Source organism: Limulus polyphemus, unplaced genomic scaffold (assembly GCF_000517525.1).
Source record: "Limulus polyphemus unplaced genomic scaffold, Limulus_polyphemus-2.1.2 Scaffold71, whole genome shotgun sequence".
NCBI classification, from domain to species: domain Eukaryota; kingdom Metazoa; phylum Arthropoda; class Merostomata; order Xiphosura; family Limulidae; genus Limulus; species Limulus polyphemus.
In genome coordinates, this window is record NW_013665681.1 from 752,207 (window position 1) to 769,151 (window position 16,945).

Genomic DNA, 16,945 nt, shown 5'->3' on the forward strand with positions numbered 1-16,945 from the left:
GATCCTACATTCATCTTACTCTCTACACTATCTGAACAGGTTACCTAATGAACATTTTTTTTATTCGCACTCGAAAAGCTCATTGACATGAGTTGGCGCAAAGGCTGAATGAACGTAAAAAACGTTGCTGAAAAAATAAGTCCAACGATATTCTCTCTTTGAAAAGCGGGTTTTTCCTCACTGATGGTACAAAAAAAATACAGGACTCAATGACTCAACGGTAAGTCTACGTGCTAAGAGTCTGGTTTCGATACCTGTGATTGGAAGAGTACAGACAGTCCATTGTATAGCTTTGTGCTTAACAACCCACCAAACAACACTGCTGTTGAAAGTTAGCTCAAGATCCCCGTTTCAAAGATTTGCGTTCTTATATACAACGTCACCCCTTCTATCACTTAATTGGTTTGTTTGTTTTGAATTTCGCGTGAAGCTACACGAGAGCTATCTGCGCTAGCCGTCCCTAATTTAGCAGTGAGAGACTAGAGGGAAAGCAGTTAGTCATCACCACCCACAGCTAACTCTTGAGCTACTCTTTTACTAACGAATAGTGAGATTAACTGTCACATTATAACGCCCCACGGCTGAAAGGGCGAGCATGTTTGATGTGACGGGGATTCGAACCCGCGACCCTCAGATTGCGAGTTGAGCGCCCTAACCACCTGGCCGGTCACATAGTTGCATTCCGATTTCATCATATTTCTTTATTAGTATATCGGGTTTCATAATGACACAGCATAACAACAAGTCGCTGGATTGTTATAAATTAGTGAGTGAGAATAAGTAAAAACAGTTGCTTGAGTCATGTAAACTTTTATTGTATGAAAGAACACGTTTCTCGTTATGTGTGCGTGTGTGTCCAAGTAATTGGCTCGAGAATTTTTTCATGCTTTGCATGCATGTATGTGGGTATATAGCCGCATTATACATGCTTTTTTTTCTAATGAATGCTGTGAAGGGTTACGTGACACAAATTTGACGCCAGAAGAGTTCCGTGGATTCTAGATGATCAATTAGTGGTGTATTTCAGGTGACAATAATATGTGTTTGGAATTCTATCCACTTTCCCCTGAAACTCATTACTGAAATCTGAATTGGTTAAAAAGTTTCCAATCCTATATAGAGAGAGAAATTAAAACTTTAGTCATTTGTTATTTTGAACTTCAGAATTATTGTGCAGATGAACGTGCAGGATTTAAACTAAAGTAAATTATTATATTTTATTCTTCAACTGGTTTGTAGGACATGTTTTTTAGTTTTAAAAATAATCAAAACGAAAACCGGTTAGCTAATAATAAGTAAACGTAGATCTCTTTACATACGCCTATAAATAGGCAAGTTTACAACAACATGTGACAACTATATGACAGTGAAACCCACTGATTTTCCAAAAGCTCTTCTTTTCCACAGAGAAAAAAAAAAGACATAATTTCCCATCTATCCGACGTTCCAGAAAATTTCTGTCCTCCACCGTTGGCGACACAAGACAATTGTCACATTCACTTTGATGCACTGATACAGAAACCGCAACGAAAAATTACCTTCGTCTGTTGGAACTCGAGATACATCTATCTGAGTGAAGGCGTCGTTTGGAGAAGAAACCATAAATTTAATAGAACACTGAGCAGATAGATACTAAACTATACAGTGTTCGTCAATACAGGGCGCCGTACTGTAGAACATACTGTTGTGATATTTGATGCGGAAAGAACTGTTCATTTGTGGAAGAAGGAAAATATGATCGTAATAGAAAACATAATTTCTCCACATTTGTTAATGGCGAATATGCAACGAAACATTGTTGAAAACTTTTCCTTTTCAGAAAAACTTCACAGTATCAACAGTTCTAAATTTTAAAGCATGTAAACATAGATTTTATATATCCTTTTAAAAAAGTCTGTGCTGTTAAAACAGTTTCATGTCGATGGTAATGATCTTTTGAAAACCAAAATAATCGATAAATACATATTATATTTGTAGTAGGGAATATTATTTAATTTCGCAAGCTACTATTCTAGATTCTAAAGAACCTTACTGATTTATAACTTTAGATTTGGCTAAAATACTACCACATTGTTCTTTAAACATTCAAATATTCACGTTATCACGTTTCAACTTCAATATATTAGAACTGTAAGTTTCAAGTTGAATGGCACCTTATGTGTACATGGGCTAAATAAACAGTTTATAGATCCCTGTGGTTCAAGTATATCCGTTCTTAATTTTCAACTGCTGATCAGAGAGAGGGCTGTTAGCCCACAGCGATCGTCGCCCGAAGGATTCTGTCAGGCTCTTTGAACCGAATAATTAGAAAAAAAATGTACTTTTTATAGCACACCCACAGCTGTAAGTAGGGAGCGTATTCAGAGCATTACTTCTGAGACCTTGGGCCCTCCGATACGAAGCCTGACGCGCTAACCATTAGGTCACGAGCAGCTCACACTGGTGAATGAAATCCTTTTAACGAACCGTCATGAAAACTTTACTGTACTCGTTTGCTCATTCTGAGGCATATTAATCACTTTTGAGATATAAATATTTGTATGGAGAATTCCTATGGCTAATTTGTATGACTGAATTTTTAGAACACTATTAATAGACATTTTGCTTAAATTTACATAACAATGAATCACGATTCAAACTTTTTTTTTCACTACAGTAACATTTCAAATTATAAGTCTACATGCACCTGCCATCAAAAAGCATAGCCATAAAAAAATTTTCCATCGCCGTAGTATGTATAAATTTTTCAGTAACATTATTTGGAGTTATGCGTACACTCACTCAAAACTAGTTTGTCTGGTGAATTTTTTAATCACACAAGTTACATCTGCAGCACTTATTTCACAGCGAATTTGATTGATATTTATCCGATAATTTCAAAGTTTTCAAAATGTTTTTTTTTTCTGAACTTGAAGGACAAATAAAGGATTTTGCTCATGAAATGAGAACCCACAGATATAAACTTTTCAATTTCACAATTTTAAATTCGAGTGCTTACGTATTTTTGAGCACAATTCAATAGTTATTCTATTCGTTTTAAATATCAATCGTTATTTCAATAATATTTTGAAGTTAAATGTGTGTGTGTATAGTTCATCCCTGGAGTATGAAGTTTATCAATATACTGCCCCTGTTATCAAAACACACTACTGTGTGTCTTACCGCCAAAAAAAAAAAACAACCTGCAGGACACACTGTGTGTTATTAACAGTAGTGATAGTTTAGCGATTGCCCACCTTCTGTATCTTGGATTTTGGTAATCCAAACTATCATATATCTTCAGCTGATGTGCTCCACTGGACTCTTACTTCACATACCAAATATCGAGGCAATCCATTAAGAAATACCCGAGATATAACATGTCCAATTTTGATTGAGTTTCTTCTTATTTGTTTTCTTCGCACCAAAAGTACTGACATTTTATTTGATAGAAAAACATACTTAATTTTTATGGATTTGTTTCAATTTCGACACACTGGTAGGTCTTACAACCTACAATTAGGAGTCTCACTCGGTGTAAATATAAGCAACAAGTGCAAAGTTATTCAACAAAAACTGCTCGAATTTAACGAAAATTTTTGCGCACGCCTACGCAAAATAGTCACGTGAGCTGTTGGTCTAACATTTTTACTACAGCTTCACCTAAGAGTAGAAGTGGATCGTTTTTAATTTTTTGTCATTTGGATTAAAGACGACTGATTTATAGCAGGAAAACTATAAGGTGAAAGGACGTGCAGATACACAAGTATTGGTTAGGCCAAGCAAACTAGATTAGTAGTTTCTAGCTCAAGTTTTCAAAAGAATCATACAGGTGGACGATTACTATTGATTATTCATTGCCAGCTGTTCAGCACAAATTTATTAAATGTTATGAAACTATTCTAATTAAAGAGTGTTTAGCGTCACGCGATATTAGCTTCAGCAATTAGCAAAAATAATGATGCTTAATACGGCTGTACCGAGCGCATGGGGATAATGACAAGAAACTGTTAATCTAAATTCCATGGCGTTACTATAAAGGAAACTATTAACTAGAGAGGAAAAACTACCACCATATGTTTTAAAGAATCTGATTGGTTCTGTAAAGTATAGGTTTGTTCCGAATAATAGGGTTGTGATCCTAAAGCTAATGTTGGTTACTATCGAGTGTCACTTTCTTATTTGGTATGGTTTATTAGTGTGTATTGACAAAAAAAGTCATGATATCTAATCAAAAACACCTTAGGTGTGAAACAAAAAAGGGTTTAGCGTGCAACTTAAAAGAATAAAATCAAAACTGTCAGCCTAAATTATAGCACCGATAAGAAATTTACAGCAAATATTCATTCATTAGTTAGCTAGGTTGTGTATTTTGTTTTACCCACCATCATGCCCAAAGTTAAACAAAAAACGCGGTCTGGCTAAGTAATGAATGAATATTTGCTGTAAAATTGTTATCAATGCTGGCCCGACATGGCCAAGTAGTTATGGCGCTCGGCTCACAATCTGCGGGTCGTCTTCCCTCTAGTCTTACACTGCTAAATTAGGGACGGCTAGCGCAGATAGCCCTCGTGTAGCTTTGCGCGAAATTCAACAAACTTGTCAACGGTACCAGTGTATAGCTACCAGTTTCGCCGCCAATTTTGATTCCTAAATCCTTTTTCGGACGCATCTTTTTTTCACACCTCAGGTATTTTTGATTATGTGTAGTATACAGCGAACGGAGTTATGATTTTTTTTATATGTCTATTTATGCCACTATATCTGTGTGTGTGTTTGCGGTAGGTTCTTTAAAATATTTATTTCGAGAAGTTCAATCACGTCTGGCAACAATGACTAATCTATTAATTATTTTGGAGATACAGGTCAAAGGTCAACATTATAAAAAGGCTCATGAATCAAAGTTTCAATGGTTATCAACGAAACAGTTTGAAGGTAGATACTTTCTGACATTACAATAAATTATCAAGTGAACAAAATTAGCATAAATAAGAAATGTAAACAAAATCTAGCTGGAGAAATGGGAGTAGTTTCATAATGGAATGATCAGCGTATCACTTTATATTAGTGTAGCCCAGAATGAAGTGACAATATTATCACTTTATATTAGTGTAGCCCAGAATGAAGTGACAATATTATCACTTTATATTAGTGTAGCCCAGAATGAAGTGACAATATTATCACTTTATATTAGTGTAGCCCAGAATGAAGTGACAATATTATCACTTTATATTAGTGTAGCCCAGAATGAAGTGACAATATTATAACCTTATATTAGTGTAGCCCAGAATGAAGTGACAATATTATCACTTTATATTAGTGTAGCCCAGAATGAAGTGACAATATTATAACATTTCCTGTCAAGCATTACTCGTCAGAGTATTATAACATAAATGTTCTTAATTAGAACCGCGTTAACTCCTCCAGTGTATGTTGAATCTTGTATACTTTATTATTGAAACATAATAATTATTTAAGAACAATTATTAATCTAACACTTATTTGATAAATTCATTTCTTTTTACCCAGGAATGACTCAATCATCTCGGTTTATTGCATAGTATGAAATGATTCTTCTTTTTTTTTCTGACGAATAATTTAAGAACTATTTTCTGTTCAAGTGAAAATCAAAATTATTCACAAAAGGAAAACATAACTCCGTATAATACACAACATTCGTATATCTATTTTTACATTTGCCAAACATGAATAAATTATGTGCTGTTTTTAATGATACGGATAAGTGCATAGTATAAACGACGGGGCAGTGGCGAAGCTACTCATCAGCAAACTAAGTAATTGTTTAGAACCCCTACACCCCATCACGATTCACGAGCATTGTGTTTTCATCAGAACTTTGACTTTTGCCTGTGTTATTGTTGTATTCAGTTAAAAGAAAAAGTGTTTTCGTTGAAAGCGATCCAAAAACATATCACTCAGTAACCGATGAACGTTTAAAATTTGCAATATCAAGACATATCTTAGTCAGGCGCTCGTGCGGTGCATGTACTGTACACTGACTGCTGCCGAGTTCGTTACAAAAACACTGCGGAAGAGTTGAGGAAGACACCAACACAGTGGTATTAGTGTGTAAATGGAAATTACTTTTTAACAAGTGTATTAATGTGTGTTGTTTTGCTGTATTTTTGGTTTATGGAAATATTACAAGTTGTAATTTTTACGGGGTGAGGAAGGAGGTCTAAAATTACTCTCTTGGGGTCTCCAATGGGCTAGCACCGCCCGTGCAACTGGTATTCACATAATATCATAAAAGACAGCCTCCAAACAATTACTAGACGCTAGCTGAGAAATATGGTGTTTCTACCTGTCTACGTAGTCCCCTAAAAAAAGATAATTGGCTTCCGGCGGGTAACCATTCCTGTCGAAGTGCCGTAAAAGATCACTAAACTGACCATGAATATCACCAACAATGTTAACTGGAGCCTCTAGTTCCACAAGCATGGGTTGATTCAAGAAGATTTCTCTGGATACATGACAAAGCTGGCGAATTTGGATTTCTGGTAACTGGACCTGAAAATGTGCAACGTTCATAGCCAATTGATCATACATTGAAATAGTTTATAGCTTTGATTAATCACTAACAAAATTATAAAACAACAGCTCATATAATTATCAAAACAACATAATACGTAGGGACACAACAGTAACGTCAAGTATACAACCAGGATACACATGTAAGTAGCATATAACAAACAGTCGAATATTTGTGATATTTATATTTCAAATGAGAAATTCGTGATACTTGAAAAGATTTCATCACTTTTTTAAATACAACGTGCACAGCTGAAGAAATTCGTGGTACTTGGAAAGCACGTTGTATTTAAAAATGTGATAAAATCACAACTGAAGAAATTCGTGGTACTTGGAAAGCACGTTGTATTTAAAAATGTGATAAAATCACAACTGAAGAAATTCGTGGTACTTGGAAAGCACGTTGTATTTAAAAAAGTGATAAAATCACAACTGAAGAAATTCGATGACTTTTACGTTATCAGCAAAAAGTGAGATTAAAACGCTCAGACTTAATTGGCTTTAATCAAAACGACTGTTAATTAAAGAGGCCAACATTTCGCGGGCGAATCCAACATGTCTCCTTCACGCAATCCTAACATGGCCAATTATGATACCAGAAAATTCATGAAAAACATAGAAATGTCGAAAAATGTCTATATCGCTGCTTGTGGCTTGCAATACACCTGAATAGTTTACGAAAACTCTAAACTGTACTTTCCTCGCTGAAAAATTGAACAAAAGACAAAACTTCCACAATTGTCTATATGTTTAAGTGGGACCTGTAAAAAAGCATATTTGTATTAAATCTCATATAAATTGAGCCAAATACTGTCCTGTAATTGACCAAAACCCACAATATTGTGCTCTTTTGTGAGCTCTGTAGCCCCCCCCCCCCGAATTTGGTGGGTGCATGAAAATGTATATTTGTGCCAGTTTTCATTTCGATTGCTGTTAATATGACCCTACAGGAAAGAGCCCAAAATAAACATTTTTGGACTGTTTTACTGTTGACCCTATAAAATACATAAAAATAACTCAATAATAAGTAAACAAAACCCCCCGAAATTATGTTTTTTTGTGAGCTATGACCTCTCAAAAATGATTCAAAATAAGCTAATCCCACTTTTGTGTATGTTAATGGGTTTGATACAAAAAATTATATCTATGCAAATTTTAACTTTATTGCTGTAAATATGATCGCACAGAAGCCCAAAATATTATTTTTGGGTTGTTAGACTTTGATACACCATAAATCCTTAAAAGGTATAAATAAAAAAAAAACATGAAAAAGGTGTCTGGATGCATTGGACCAAAGTATAACCCTATCAAGTTTGAAGTCAATCTGCCGAGAAATGAAGGAATGGCGGTCGATTGAAAAGAATTTGGAAGAAAAAGAAGAAATAATAGAAAAACAGTATATCTGTGGAGACATAATTAAGATATATATAAATACTTTTATTTACTCCAGTCTCGTCTTCATAGCCTTATTAATACTAGTTTTCTGTTATTCTACATTACTGACAGAAAACATAAATAGATAAAATTAAATCTAAAAATAAATAATGTTACCCGTATGTTATTATTCTTTTTCTGCTTAAAAGAAAATTGGTTACGTTTACAAAATTAAAAGAAAAACTTTATAATTAAAACAATTAAAACCAACATGATTTTTTGATGTTCATTTAAAATCTATATTAATATATTTTGTCTATTGGGTTAGGCGTGGTCTAAGGTTCTTTTAATTTCCAAAGTTTAAAATAGCAGCACATATTATTTCCATTGATGACGTGATATTTGTCATTCGCAAAATAAAATCGAAAGCTTGCAAGATACGGACTATCGAAGCTTGAGGTGTATAACATTTGTTATTTGGTTTCAAGAGTTGCTGTAATTGATTTTTTTGTCTGTTGTAACAAAAATGTGTTTGTTAAAATGCACAGAAACTTAGGACGTATTGTGTATGTGAGTTAATAACATATATATCCATGCAGTATATTTAAAAATAAAATACTCTACTGACTTTCACACTTCCTCCGTAATTCACACTGATGTTTCACAACTCATCGAGCCAGGATCAGTTGTAATGTGGCCGTGTGTATAAATCATATCTTTTTAACTTATTTTGTCCAGAAAATTCAGCTCTAGAAAAGAGGTTTTCTGCTATGTGAGATAATCTTAAATTCTTAAAAACTGTTTGTCTTTCTTACTGGATTCCTCCATCTTTTCCATGGTAGGTATACTACTTGTTAATGAATAACAGCCCTAAGCAAAGCAGCAATCTGCTAGTACCAATATTCTACGTTTACTCACTCCCGACAATCTTACAGCAATATAATAATGTTATGTCTCCGTTTGTTAGTTGATTTTCCGTAACTTCGTTCCCAAGAAACTTTAGCGACACAAGTCCTTTCTTAATAAAACTGGTTTATTCTTTCCGAATACAACTTTACGATACACTTAATTTCAACAGTCGCGCTATAACAAACTATAATAACGACGTTAACTTCAACAATACTTTCTGACTGCAGTTCAATTACTCATTACCTACACACGTTGTCCCGTCACGTTGTGACCATCTTATATATACCAGACTACCCTATATCTAGCAAATGCTAGGGCATTCACGAAGGAACAAGATACTTCTAGAAACGTGGCGTGACACTAGTCACGTGACCTCGCTGACGCAACAATAACATTAAAAATTTGATTCAGGTTTACTAAACTCGCATTAGGCTGATTATTTCTAATATTTAGCTTTGATGATCTGATTATTTTAAAGATCCAACTCTGATGTCTCATTGATATATAGTATACAACCATGAATGTCTAGTGATTTTGAAGATACAGTTTTGTTGACCTGACAGTTTTAAAGACACAACTCTGACGGCTGAATTATTTTGAAGATACAGCTTTACTGTCCCGCTGACTTGCAACATACAGCTATACAACTATGAAGATCTGGTCTAACTCCTGTGTCCTAATGAATTATGATATACACCTGGTGATTTTTAAGATACAGTTTTGATGACCTGTAGAAATATAACTCTGATGGCCTGATAATTATTAAAATACAGCTCTGATGTGTTTTTTTTTATTGTTTTTTTTTGTTGTTGTTGTTGTTTTCACATAAGAAAATTTTCTGTTGATATACTTTTGTATATCGGCCGCCATAATTGTTGAAACAAATTAATATATCATAGCTCGTGGGTGCTTCCAGTAAAAAAACTCGAGCTACACTCACAGTATTATTATAAGACTTTTGTTTAAAAAGTTAACAATTAAATTTATATTCAAATTGTTTTGCTATCATGCTCATCTTAAACTCGAGCGTGATCGCACTATGATAAGATTTTCAGTGCCACCTAGTGTTAAGCTTGAATTACGTAATATTTTGTAACATACAAATAATACTTTTAAACGAATGTTCTTTTAAAAATGATAAATTTTACGTTTTTTCATAAGAACCAGTTTACAAAACGTTATTTTAACCGTTATCAGAGTTCCTGCTTGAAAAAAGTTCGTGTTTATGGCCATTTACCAGCGGAAAAATAAAGTGCTTTCGGTTCGAAATAGCAGCAATGATATCATATATTCTAAAATTAATTTTATCAAATTGTTTTTATTCTCTCAGTTTCGCCTTTTTCGGTAAAATTAAAATATACTTCTGCTTTAAAATATAAATATGCAATACGAAAAAAAAATTACTTTACGGACTATAACCAGTTTATGATACGAATGATAAATTTTATATAAATTGGAAATACTCAATCGAATGTGAACAACAACAGCAACCAAAAGTAAAGTTTTCAACTGTTCACGGTGAAAACATAGTTTCTTAATAAGAATTTATATAGATTTTTTATATCACATGACAGATTTATTACTTATTTGTTTTCAACTAATGCACAATTAGACTGTGATAAAATAATTGTGCAATAACAGACGAAAAAAAAAAAGGACTGGAACCCGATCACACGTGTTTTCAAAAGGAAAAGTCTGGTTTCTTTAATTTATCCTATATGTGTTTTAGACCTATCACGAATAAAAAAGACGTTTTTTTTGTAAGTAAAGAGTTCACACCTTTACAGTTTGTCGGTTCTAGCGTAATGTAATTTAACGTTAGTAACAGAACATAGGGGTAAACAACTAATTTTGTACTGTTCTTGATTTTTACACTAATGAACATTATTATGCATTACTAACTCAGCATATTGAGTTAGGACTAACTTAAATCTATCGCTGACTAGTAGTATAAAATAGTATCAAAACGAAACCTATACCTTGTATTGATTAGAATGCATTGATTCATCACTTGAGTACCCTGGTTATTAACGATAGTTTCAGCCATAAAACCAGTAACATCTCACAGTGTTCAGCCAACTTAAGAACGTGCGCATAAAGTGACGATCAGGTTGAAAAATTCCAATACTAATTTATAATATTTCGATCAGGTGATGCTAATTAGTTCAAATACAAATGACAAAACAACAAAAACAAAACAGGCTAGATTATATAAAAATGGTAAAGTACATAACATACTGATTTTTATGTTAATGAAGTTAAGCTCGCATCTAAGCTGAAATTACTGCATATTTTGTGTGTAGGTGTATTTACAAAAGTCACATAGAAATAAAAACTTTAGGACACGTCCAAAATATTTTCCTACGCGAATATTAATAACTTGATCAAAAGTAAGCTAACTTTATAGATCAGAATTAAGTGCCTCACAATGGCTCAGCGGCAAGTCTCAAGATTTTTTAACAGGGTTTCGATATCCCAAGTGTGCACAGCATTGATAGCCGATTGTGTGACTTTGCACTTAACAACAAAACAAACAAATAAACAGAACTAAAAATTAACTTTTAAATTAACGACGATGGTGCCGGGTACTGTTAGCTGGATGTCACCCCTCTGGTCAGTAGTTCCAAATTAGAAACGGAAATACCTGAATCTTGGGTGTTTCTGACCCGGCCTTTAGCCAAGAACTTTGAACAAACTAACAGAAATTACAGTTTCTTTTATAACGCACCTATGGCATAGAAGGTGTTCAGCTGCGTCATGAGTTGAACCATGAATTCTTCGATCTCCAGTCCAATACGCTAGCAACTTGGCCACGCCTGGCAAGATATTACGAACCACGAGTAAATTTCACAACTGAGTAAACCAAGTTTATAAAATGTCCACCTAGCTATTTTTGCTATCAAGAGTTAACAACAATTAAAATCTAAAAGAAAAAACAGAAATTATTATTTTTGATCAGATTATGGCAATAAGTCAAAAATATACATATATTTGTGTATTAGTTATTAAGTAATTTTCAATACAGCTCATTTTTGTAAATGTAAAACATTCGGTAACGATTTTGATTTAACTGTTTTAAAAACACATATTTATTACGTTTTAATTAAACATGAAGATTAAACAAACATTAGAACCTTATGTTCCACCGCTCAAGTTCCGTATTTAAATAATAAACGATGTTTTTACATAACTAAATAATAAAAGGGAAAATTAAAAGGCATATTTCTAATTCTTGTGTTCATAAAGTGGTTAAAGTGCTACAATTAACATTTCTCTATAACGTTAACATTTGATCGTTATTTTAACAAGTTTTTCATTGTATATATATTGAAGCGGTTTTTACATCTCGTCATAGAACATGACCTCGTTTTATTGTCCTTATTAGCAAAAAATGGCACGAACAGAACTTCTTAATCCTTTCGTTACTAACTGCTCTTCTTTATTGGTATCCCAGTGGAACAGCGGTAAGTCTGTGGACTTAGAACGCTAAAATCTGAGGTTCGATTCCCCGCGGTGAACACGGCAGATGGCCCAATGTGGCTTTGCTCTAAAACAAGAACGCGAATACAACTCAAGACAGTCGGGGTATTGTGCTGGATTGAAAACACTGAATGCCAGTTTTAAAGACTAGTACAAAGATTTTTATTAACAATATTTTTCTGCATTTTCTTAAATTATTCCAAGTTGAAACTTGTGAAGATGAACTCAGTTAGTTCATTCACTTACTTTCTTTCAAACTTATGTTTGTATTATGGGCAATTGTTTCGTCATTTTCGGTCAAACTAATGTATTACTGTGCAATAGTTAAAGGACTGAACAAAGTATGCTAACAAAGAAACAACCTGTTTAACCGTTAACACTCAACAATAAAGGGCGGGTGGCTTCCGAGTGTTGTCTTTGTTAAATTACTTGGTATTTCTTTAAAATTAAGTAACAGCTCATTCATTCTTACTAAATTATTTCAATGTTCGATGTATTTTCTGTGTTATAATTGCAAAACTTAAACATATTTACAAGATTTATAAGTCAAGCCTGACCAGCGAGTACCCGCTCGACACCACTCTAATGAAACAAGTTTCTTTTAGAAAACAATTAATTACACCCAAACATTAAGCTAAATAAAGCAATATTATTAACTATTTAAACACTTCTTACATGTGAATGATCATTCTTCAGGACTGGAACGTAATTTTGTTTTGTTTGTATTTCATTGTTGGGCCGGGCGTGGCCTGTAAATTGTAATGGTTAGTGTGTCGGTCTGTGGATCGAAAGGGTCCAAGGTTAGATCCACAATGCCGCTAAACACGCTATAGGCACGTTATAAAATGTTAATCTCGTTATTCGATTCTAGGAGTCGGACATAGGCTCTATGGCGGCGGATGCTACTGACTGGCTGTCCTTCCTTTGCCAGTAGTTCTAAATTAGGGATGGCTATGCCAAAGCCCTCAGGGTTTTTGTCCTGCTTGTATAGCATATATAGTATAAGGTTTAGTTCAGATTAAAAATATTAAATACTGTCACTTCTACGTGGGGTATCTAAAGAGAAAATATTTATTTAAGTACATGTATAACTGAATTTTAGGTAACATTGATTGTTTATCATTATTTAGTATTTTGTAGTGAATGCGATAAATGATACTTTCAGCAAATACGTTTGTAGTTAAACAAAAATAATCATCCTGATATCTTATTTACGAGTCGCTGCTTATTAAAAGAAGATGTTTTGCTGAATTTCATGGGAGACATATTTTGTTTTTGAAAAGCGCAATTAGCTTCAAGAAACGGAAATTTGGCGAATTGGGTCTGAAATGGAACGAAAAGTAAAGTTATGCTTAAGTTTTAAGTTACGCGAAGCTGGAGCCCTTATAAGGAAGCAGCGGCCTACAAGTTCAGGTAGAGTAATATAAATGCTGTTAACACATTCTTGGTGTTGGAACCCAGTCTTGGATCAGTTAGAGAAAAAATGTTTTGAAAAATTATTCACAGCCTTAACTCAATGCTAAATGTATGATTACGTTTCGAATAAAGATAATTTCTTCTTCTTTTAACTGTTGCAGAATTGTAAATTCACAAACTGATCGAATATAAACATAAAATTCTTAATTTGAAAACACATTAGAACACTGTTAAATAAAGCTTTGTTTTTATTGAGTAAATGAAATTTTTGAATGTGGATTTTAATCATGAGTTTACTATTAAACTATTATGTTTTTATAATACTGTTATTATTATAATACTTTCTTACATAAAGACAAATTTTTATTCACCAGACTACAAAATATTAGCAGGCACCAAAAGTACAATCAAATGTTTGATAAATACAGGAACACCTTCCTAATAAATAGCTTAAACCTTATTAAATACTCAGTATGATTTTCATAATATAGTTTAAAATTATAGAACAAATACTTTTAAAAAACAAGATATCTAGACCATTTTTAATTATAATATTTGAAAAGACATATATCATTTAAGAAATGTTAGAAAGCGTGTTTCAGTTTCAAGGAACTCAGTAGTGTTGAGTAGGAAAACCTAAACATACAAAAAGTATTCCTTACTTGCTTTCTTGGACTTTCCTTCCCCGATAACAGTAGTTCTATGACTTTGTCTACGTTCAACTGTGGCCTAAAGTTCATTCTGTTTGGAGTGAAGAGAGAGTAAGGCATAAGTCACACGTTATTATGACCTTTCTTTTAGAAACATAAAATAATCATCACTTTCTTGTGTTTGTTACTTTGGGGATAAAAAAGGGCCCTTCGTATTCTTTATATCGTTTGAATTATTGCCGTGAGAAGGTAATTCACTAATCGTCAATTAGTTGGAATACCGACGACTATATCATTTGTGACTTAGGCTGTTAGAAATGAATATACTGAACTGAAACCCTAATTTATGTCTAACAAACTAGTAAGCAATGCGGGGCAGATGAATGACACACTATGCCTACATTACACGTGGCGTTCCGAGCAATTTCCGGCACTTGACTAAAGAAAACCGCGATGGTATCAAACACGCGACTTAGTTAACCATAAGTCTGTCGCCCGCAAGCCACGTACTGTTGCACCACTGGCACAAGTCTCATTTAATCATGTGACTGTATCCTAGCAACCTTTCAGGCTTGACAAGTTGTATAAACTGACTATTAAGTAATACCCATAAAAAGAAAATATGGAATATATTTTTAAAGGGAAAGTTAAAAGTTCTCATATATGCGAGTAAATAACCAACTTGTTTCGATTTTGTTTGGGTACGATTTTTTAAAAATCTTTTTCAATACCCTCGGATATAATATTTTTTGATGGGATACTAAATAAGTATAATATCTTTTGTCCTCACTTTCACTTTGTTTTTCACCAATCACAGTTGGCTATGCTTGTTTGTTGTTTTTGCTTTCGAGAACGGCAGTGATCTACATTTCTCACTCCTCCCAGTGGTTCAGATGTAACTTGAAGGCTTGAAACGCTAAACTTCGGGATCCGATCCTCGCTTATTGTATATTACAGATAGCCAGTTGTGCTTAAAAACCAACAAACAAAGAATAGAACTTATCATTAATAAACACCATAAGGAAGCACAGTATTTCAGGACCACTAACAATTTTGTCGCCATGATACAGTAATCATGTAATCAGTAACCTGTTAAGCTCGAGAACAAGTGACTTTTACATTCAAAAGTTTTGTACTTTACTTCTATAAACAACGTTTTCTTTAATGAACAAATCATGAATACTTTTCCTTCACATCATCCAGTTATGTAGAAAAAGACATTTTACAGGGAGTAAGCATCTTTCAGTTTCATCTCTTGACAATTGTAAAATTTTTTACAATAACGAAAATAGTAGATATTGGCTTTTTATGTCTGACCCTTAATTGAAAAATAAACTATTAATACCGACTAATTGATTTTGAAACATTTGAAAGATAACATTAAAATCAGAAAAAGTTATCCCACAACTATAGTCGAGCCACTTTCACTTTCTCGTAATGTAATACACATGCCCTCCAGTGGCACAGCGCTAAGTCTACGGACTTATAACGATAGAATCCGAGTTTTGATACTCGTAGTAGACACAGTACAGATAGCCCATTGTATAGCTTTGTACTTAGATACAAATAAGCAAGCGACATACCCAAACGTATATATATATATATATATAATACGAATATAAGATATAAATTAATTTGTTTCAACGACTGATAACTCATCAAAAGTAGTATCAGCATTTAAAAGAAATGCTATTCAAAACTCAGTGTTTTTAAGAACTGGGATAAACTAGGCTATTATGCTTTGAGGTTGCCACCAATACAGAGTTGTACTTTATCCTTAGCCTTGCTCTTACAATCCTATCAGAACACTTAAATCCTCTGATAAACTGTTTATTATATTTCGTTACACAATATTCTCGTGTTCAGGCACTAGAAATTAAGAACATTTTACAGCCACGCACTAAAAAGTCAACTATCCAAAATGAAGCAAAACTATAATAATAATAATATCGATTATCCAATTGTATGTTACTTACTTTACCTAGCATAACGCTTCAAAAATATAATAGAATTAATTGTACGCATTTTAAACACTAGATGGCAGAGTAGCAATGACACGATTTCTCAAGAAGTAAAGTTTGAGCCACGAATAGCGTATCTGCCATATGTTTACTGCCTACGATGCCGGTAAAAAGAGACCAACGTTATCACGCTAGAGGCGGTCTGTATTGTTAACTTTCCTCGAGGATCGAGCTAGAAAAAAGTATCATTATGGAAGGCTCGTTTCAAATCACTTCATCTGTGTATGTTCTAAATGTCGATCTTTCCTCTCACCTGAGCATGAAAAAAGACAACAAACACAAGAAAAATCTTATTTGCAAGCCATATAAACGTCAGAAACAACTGATATTCAGAACCAATCCTTGTCAGAAGTGAAAGGTTCTAATGACTCCTCTTATTATACGCATTCATTTCAATTCTCAACTCAGTTTCTTTCTAAACATTTAGCGTTACCCATTTCATGAACAATAGACATAAACACTTTTATTCCCCCCTTTTATTAGCGGTGTTAGGTATTTGAATTTCAAATGGTCTGAAACTGAGTTAACTGATAATTTAAATTTTGTAGTTTAATTGCACTTTAA

General features: G+C 33.5%; 1 protein-coding gene across 1 annotated transcript in view; it reads right to left on the reverse strand.

Annotated features, from left to right (window-relative positions):
• LOC106465910 (serine/threonine-protein phosphatase alpha-3 isoform-like) overlaps window positions 1-14,775 on the reverse strand; it is a 44,853-nt gene extending 30,078 nt beyond the window's left edge. Inside the window, exons 1-2 of the mRNA XM_022394399.1 lie at window positions 14,373-14,775; window positions 6,305-6,510 (exon numbers count right to left, since the gene is read on the reverse strand). Coding sequence (XP_022250107.1) covers window positions 6,305-6,510; window positions 14,373-14,480 — 314 coding nt within the window. The 5' untranslated portion in view covers window positions 14,481-14,775. The remainder of the gene's footprint in view (window positions 1-6,304; window positions 6,511-14,372) is intronic.
• Window positions 14,776-16,945: the final 2,170 nt, after the last annotated feature.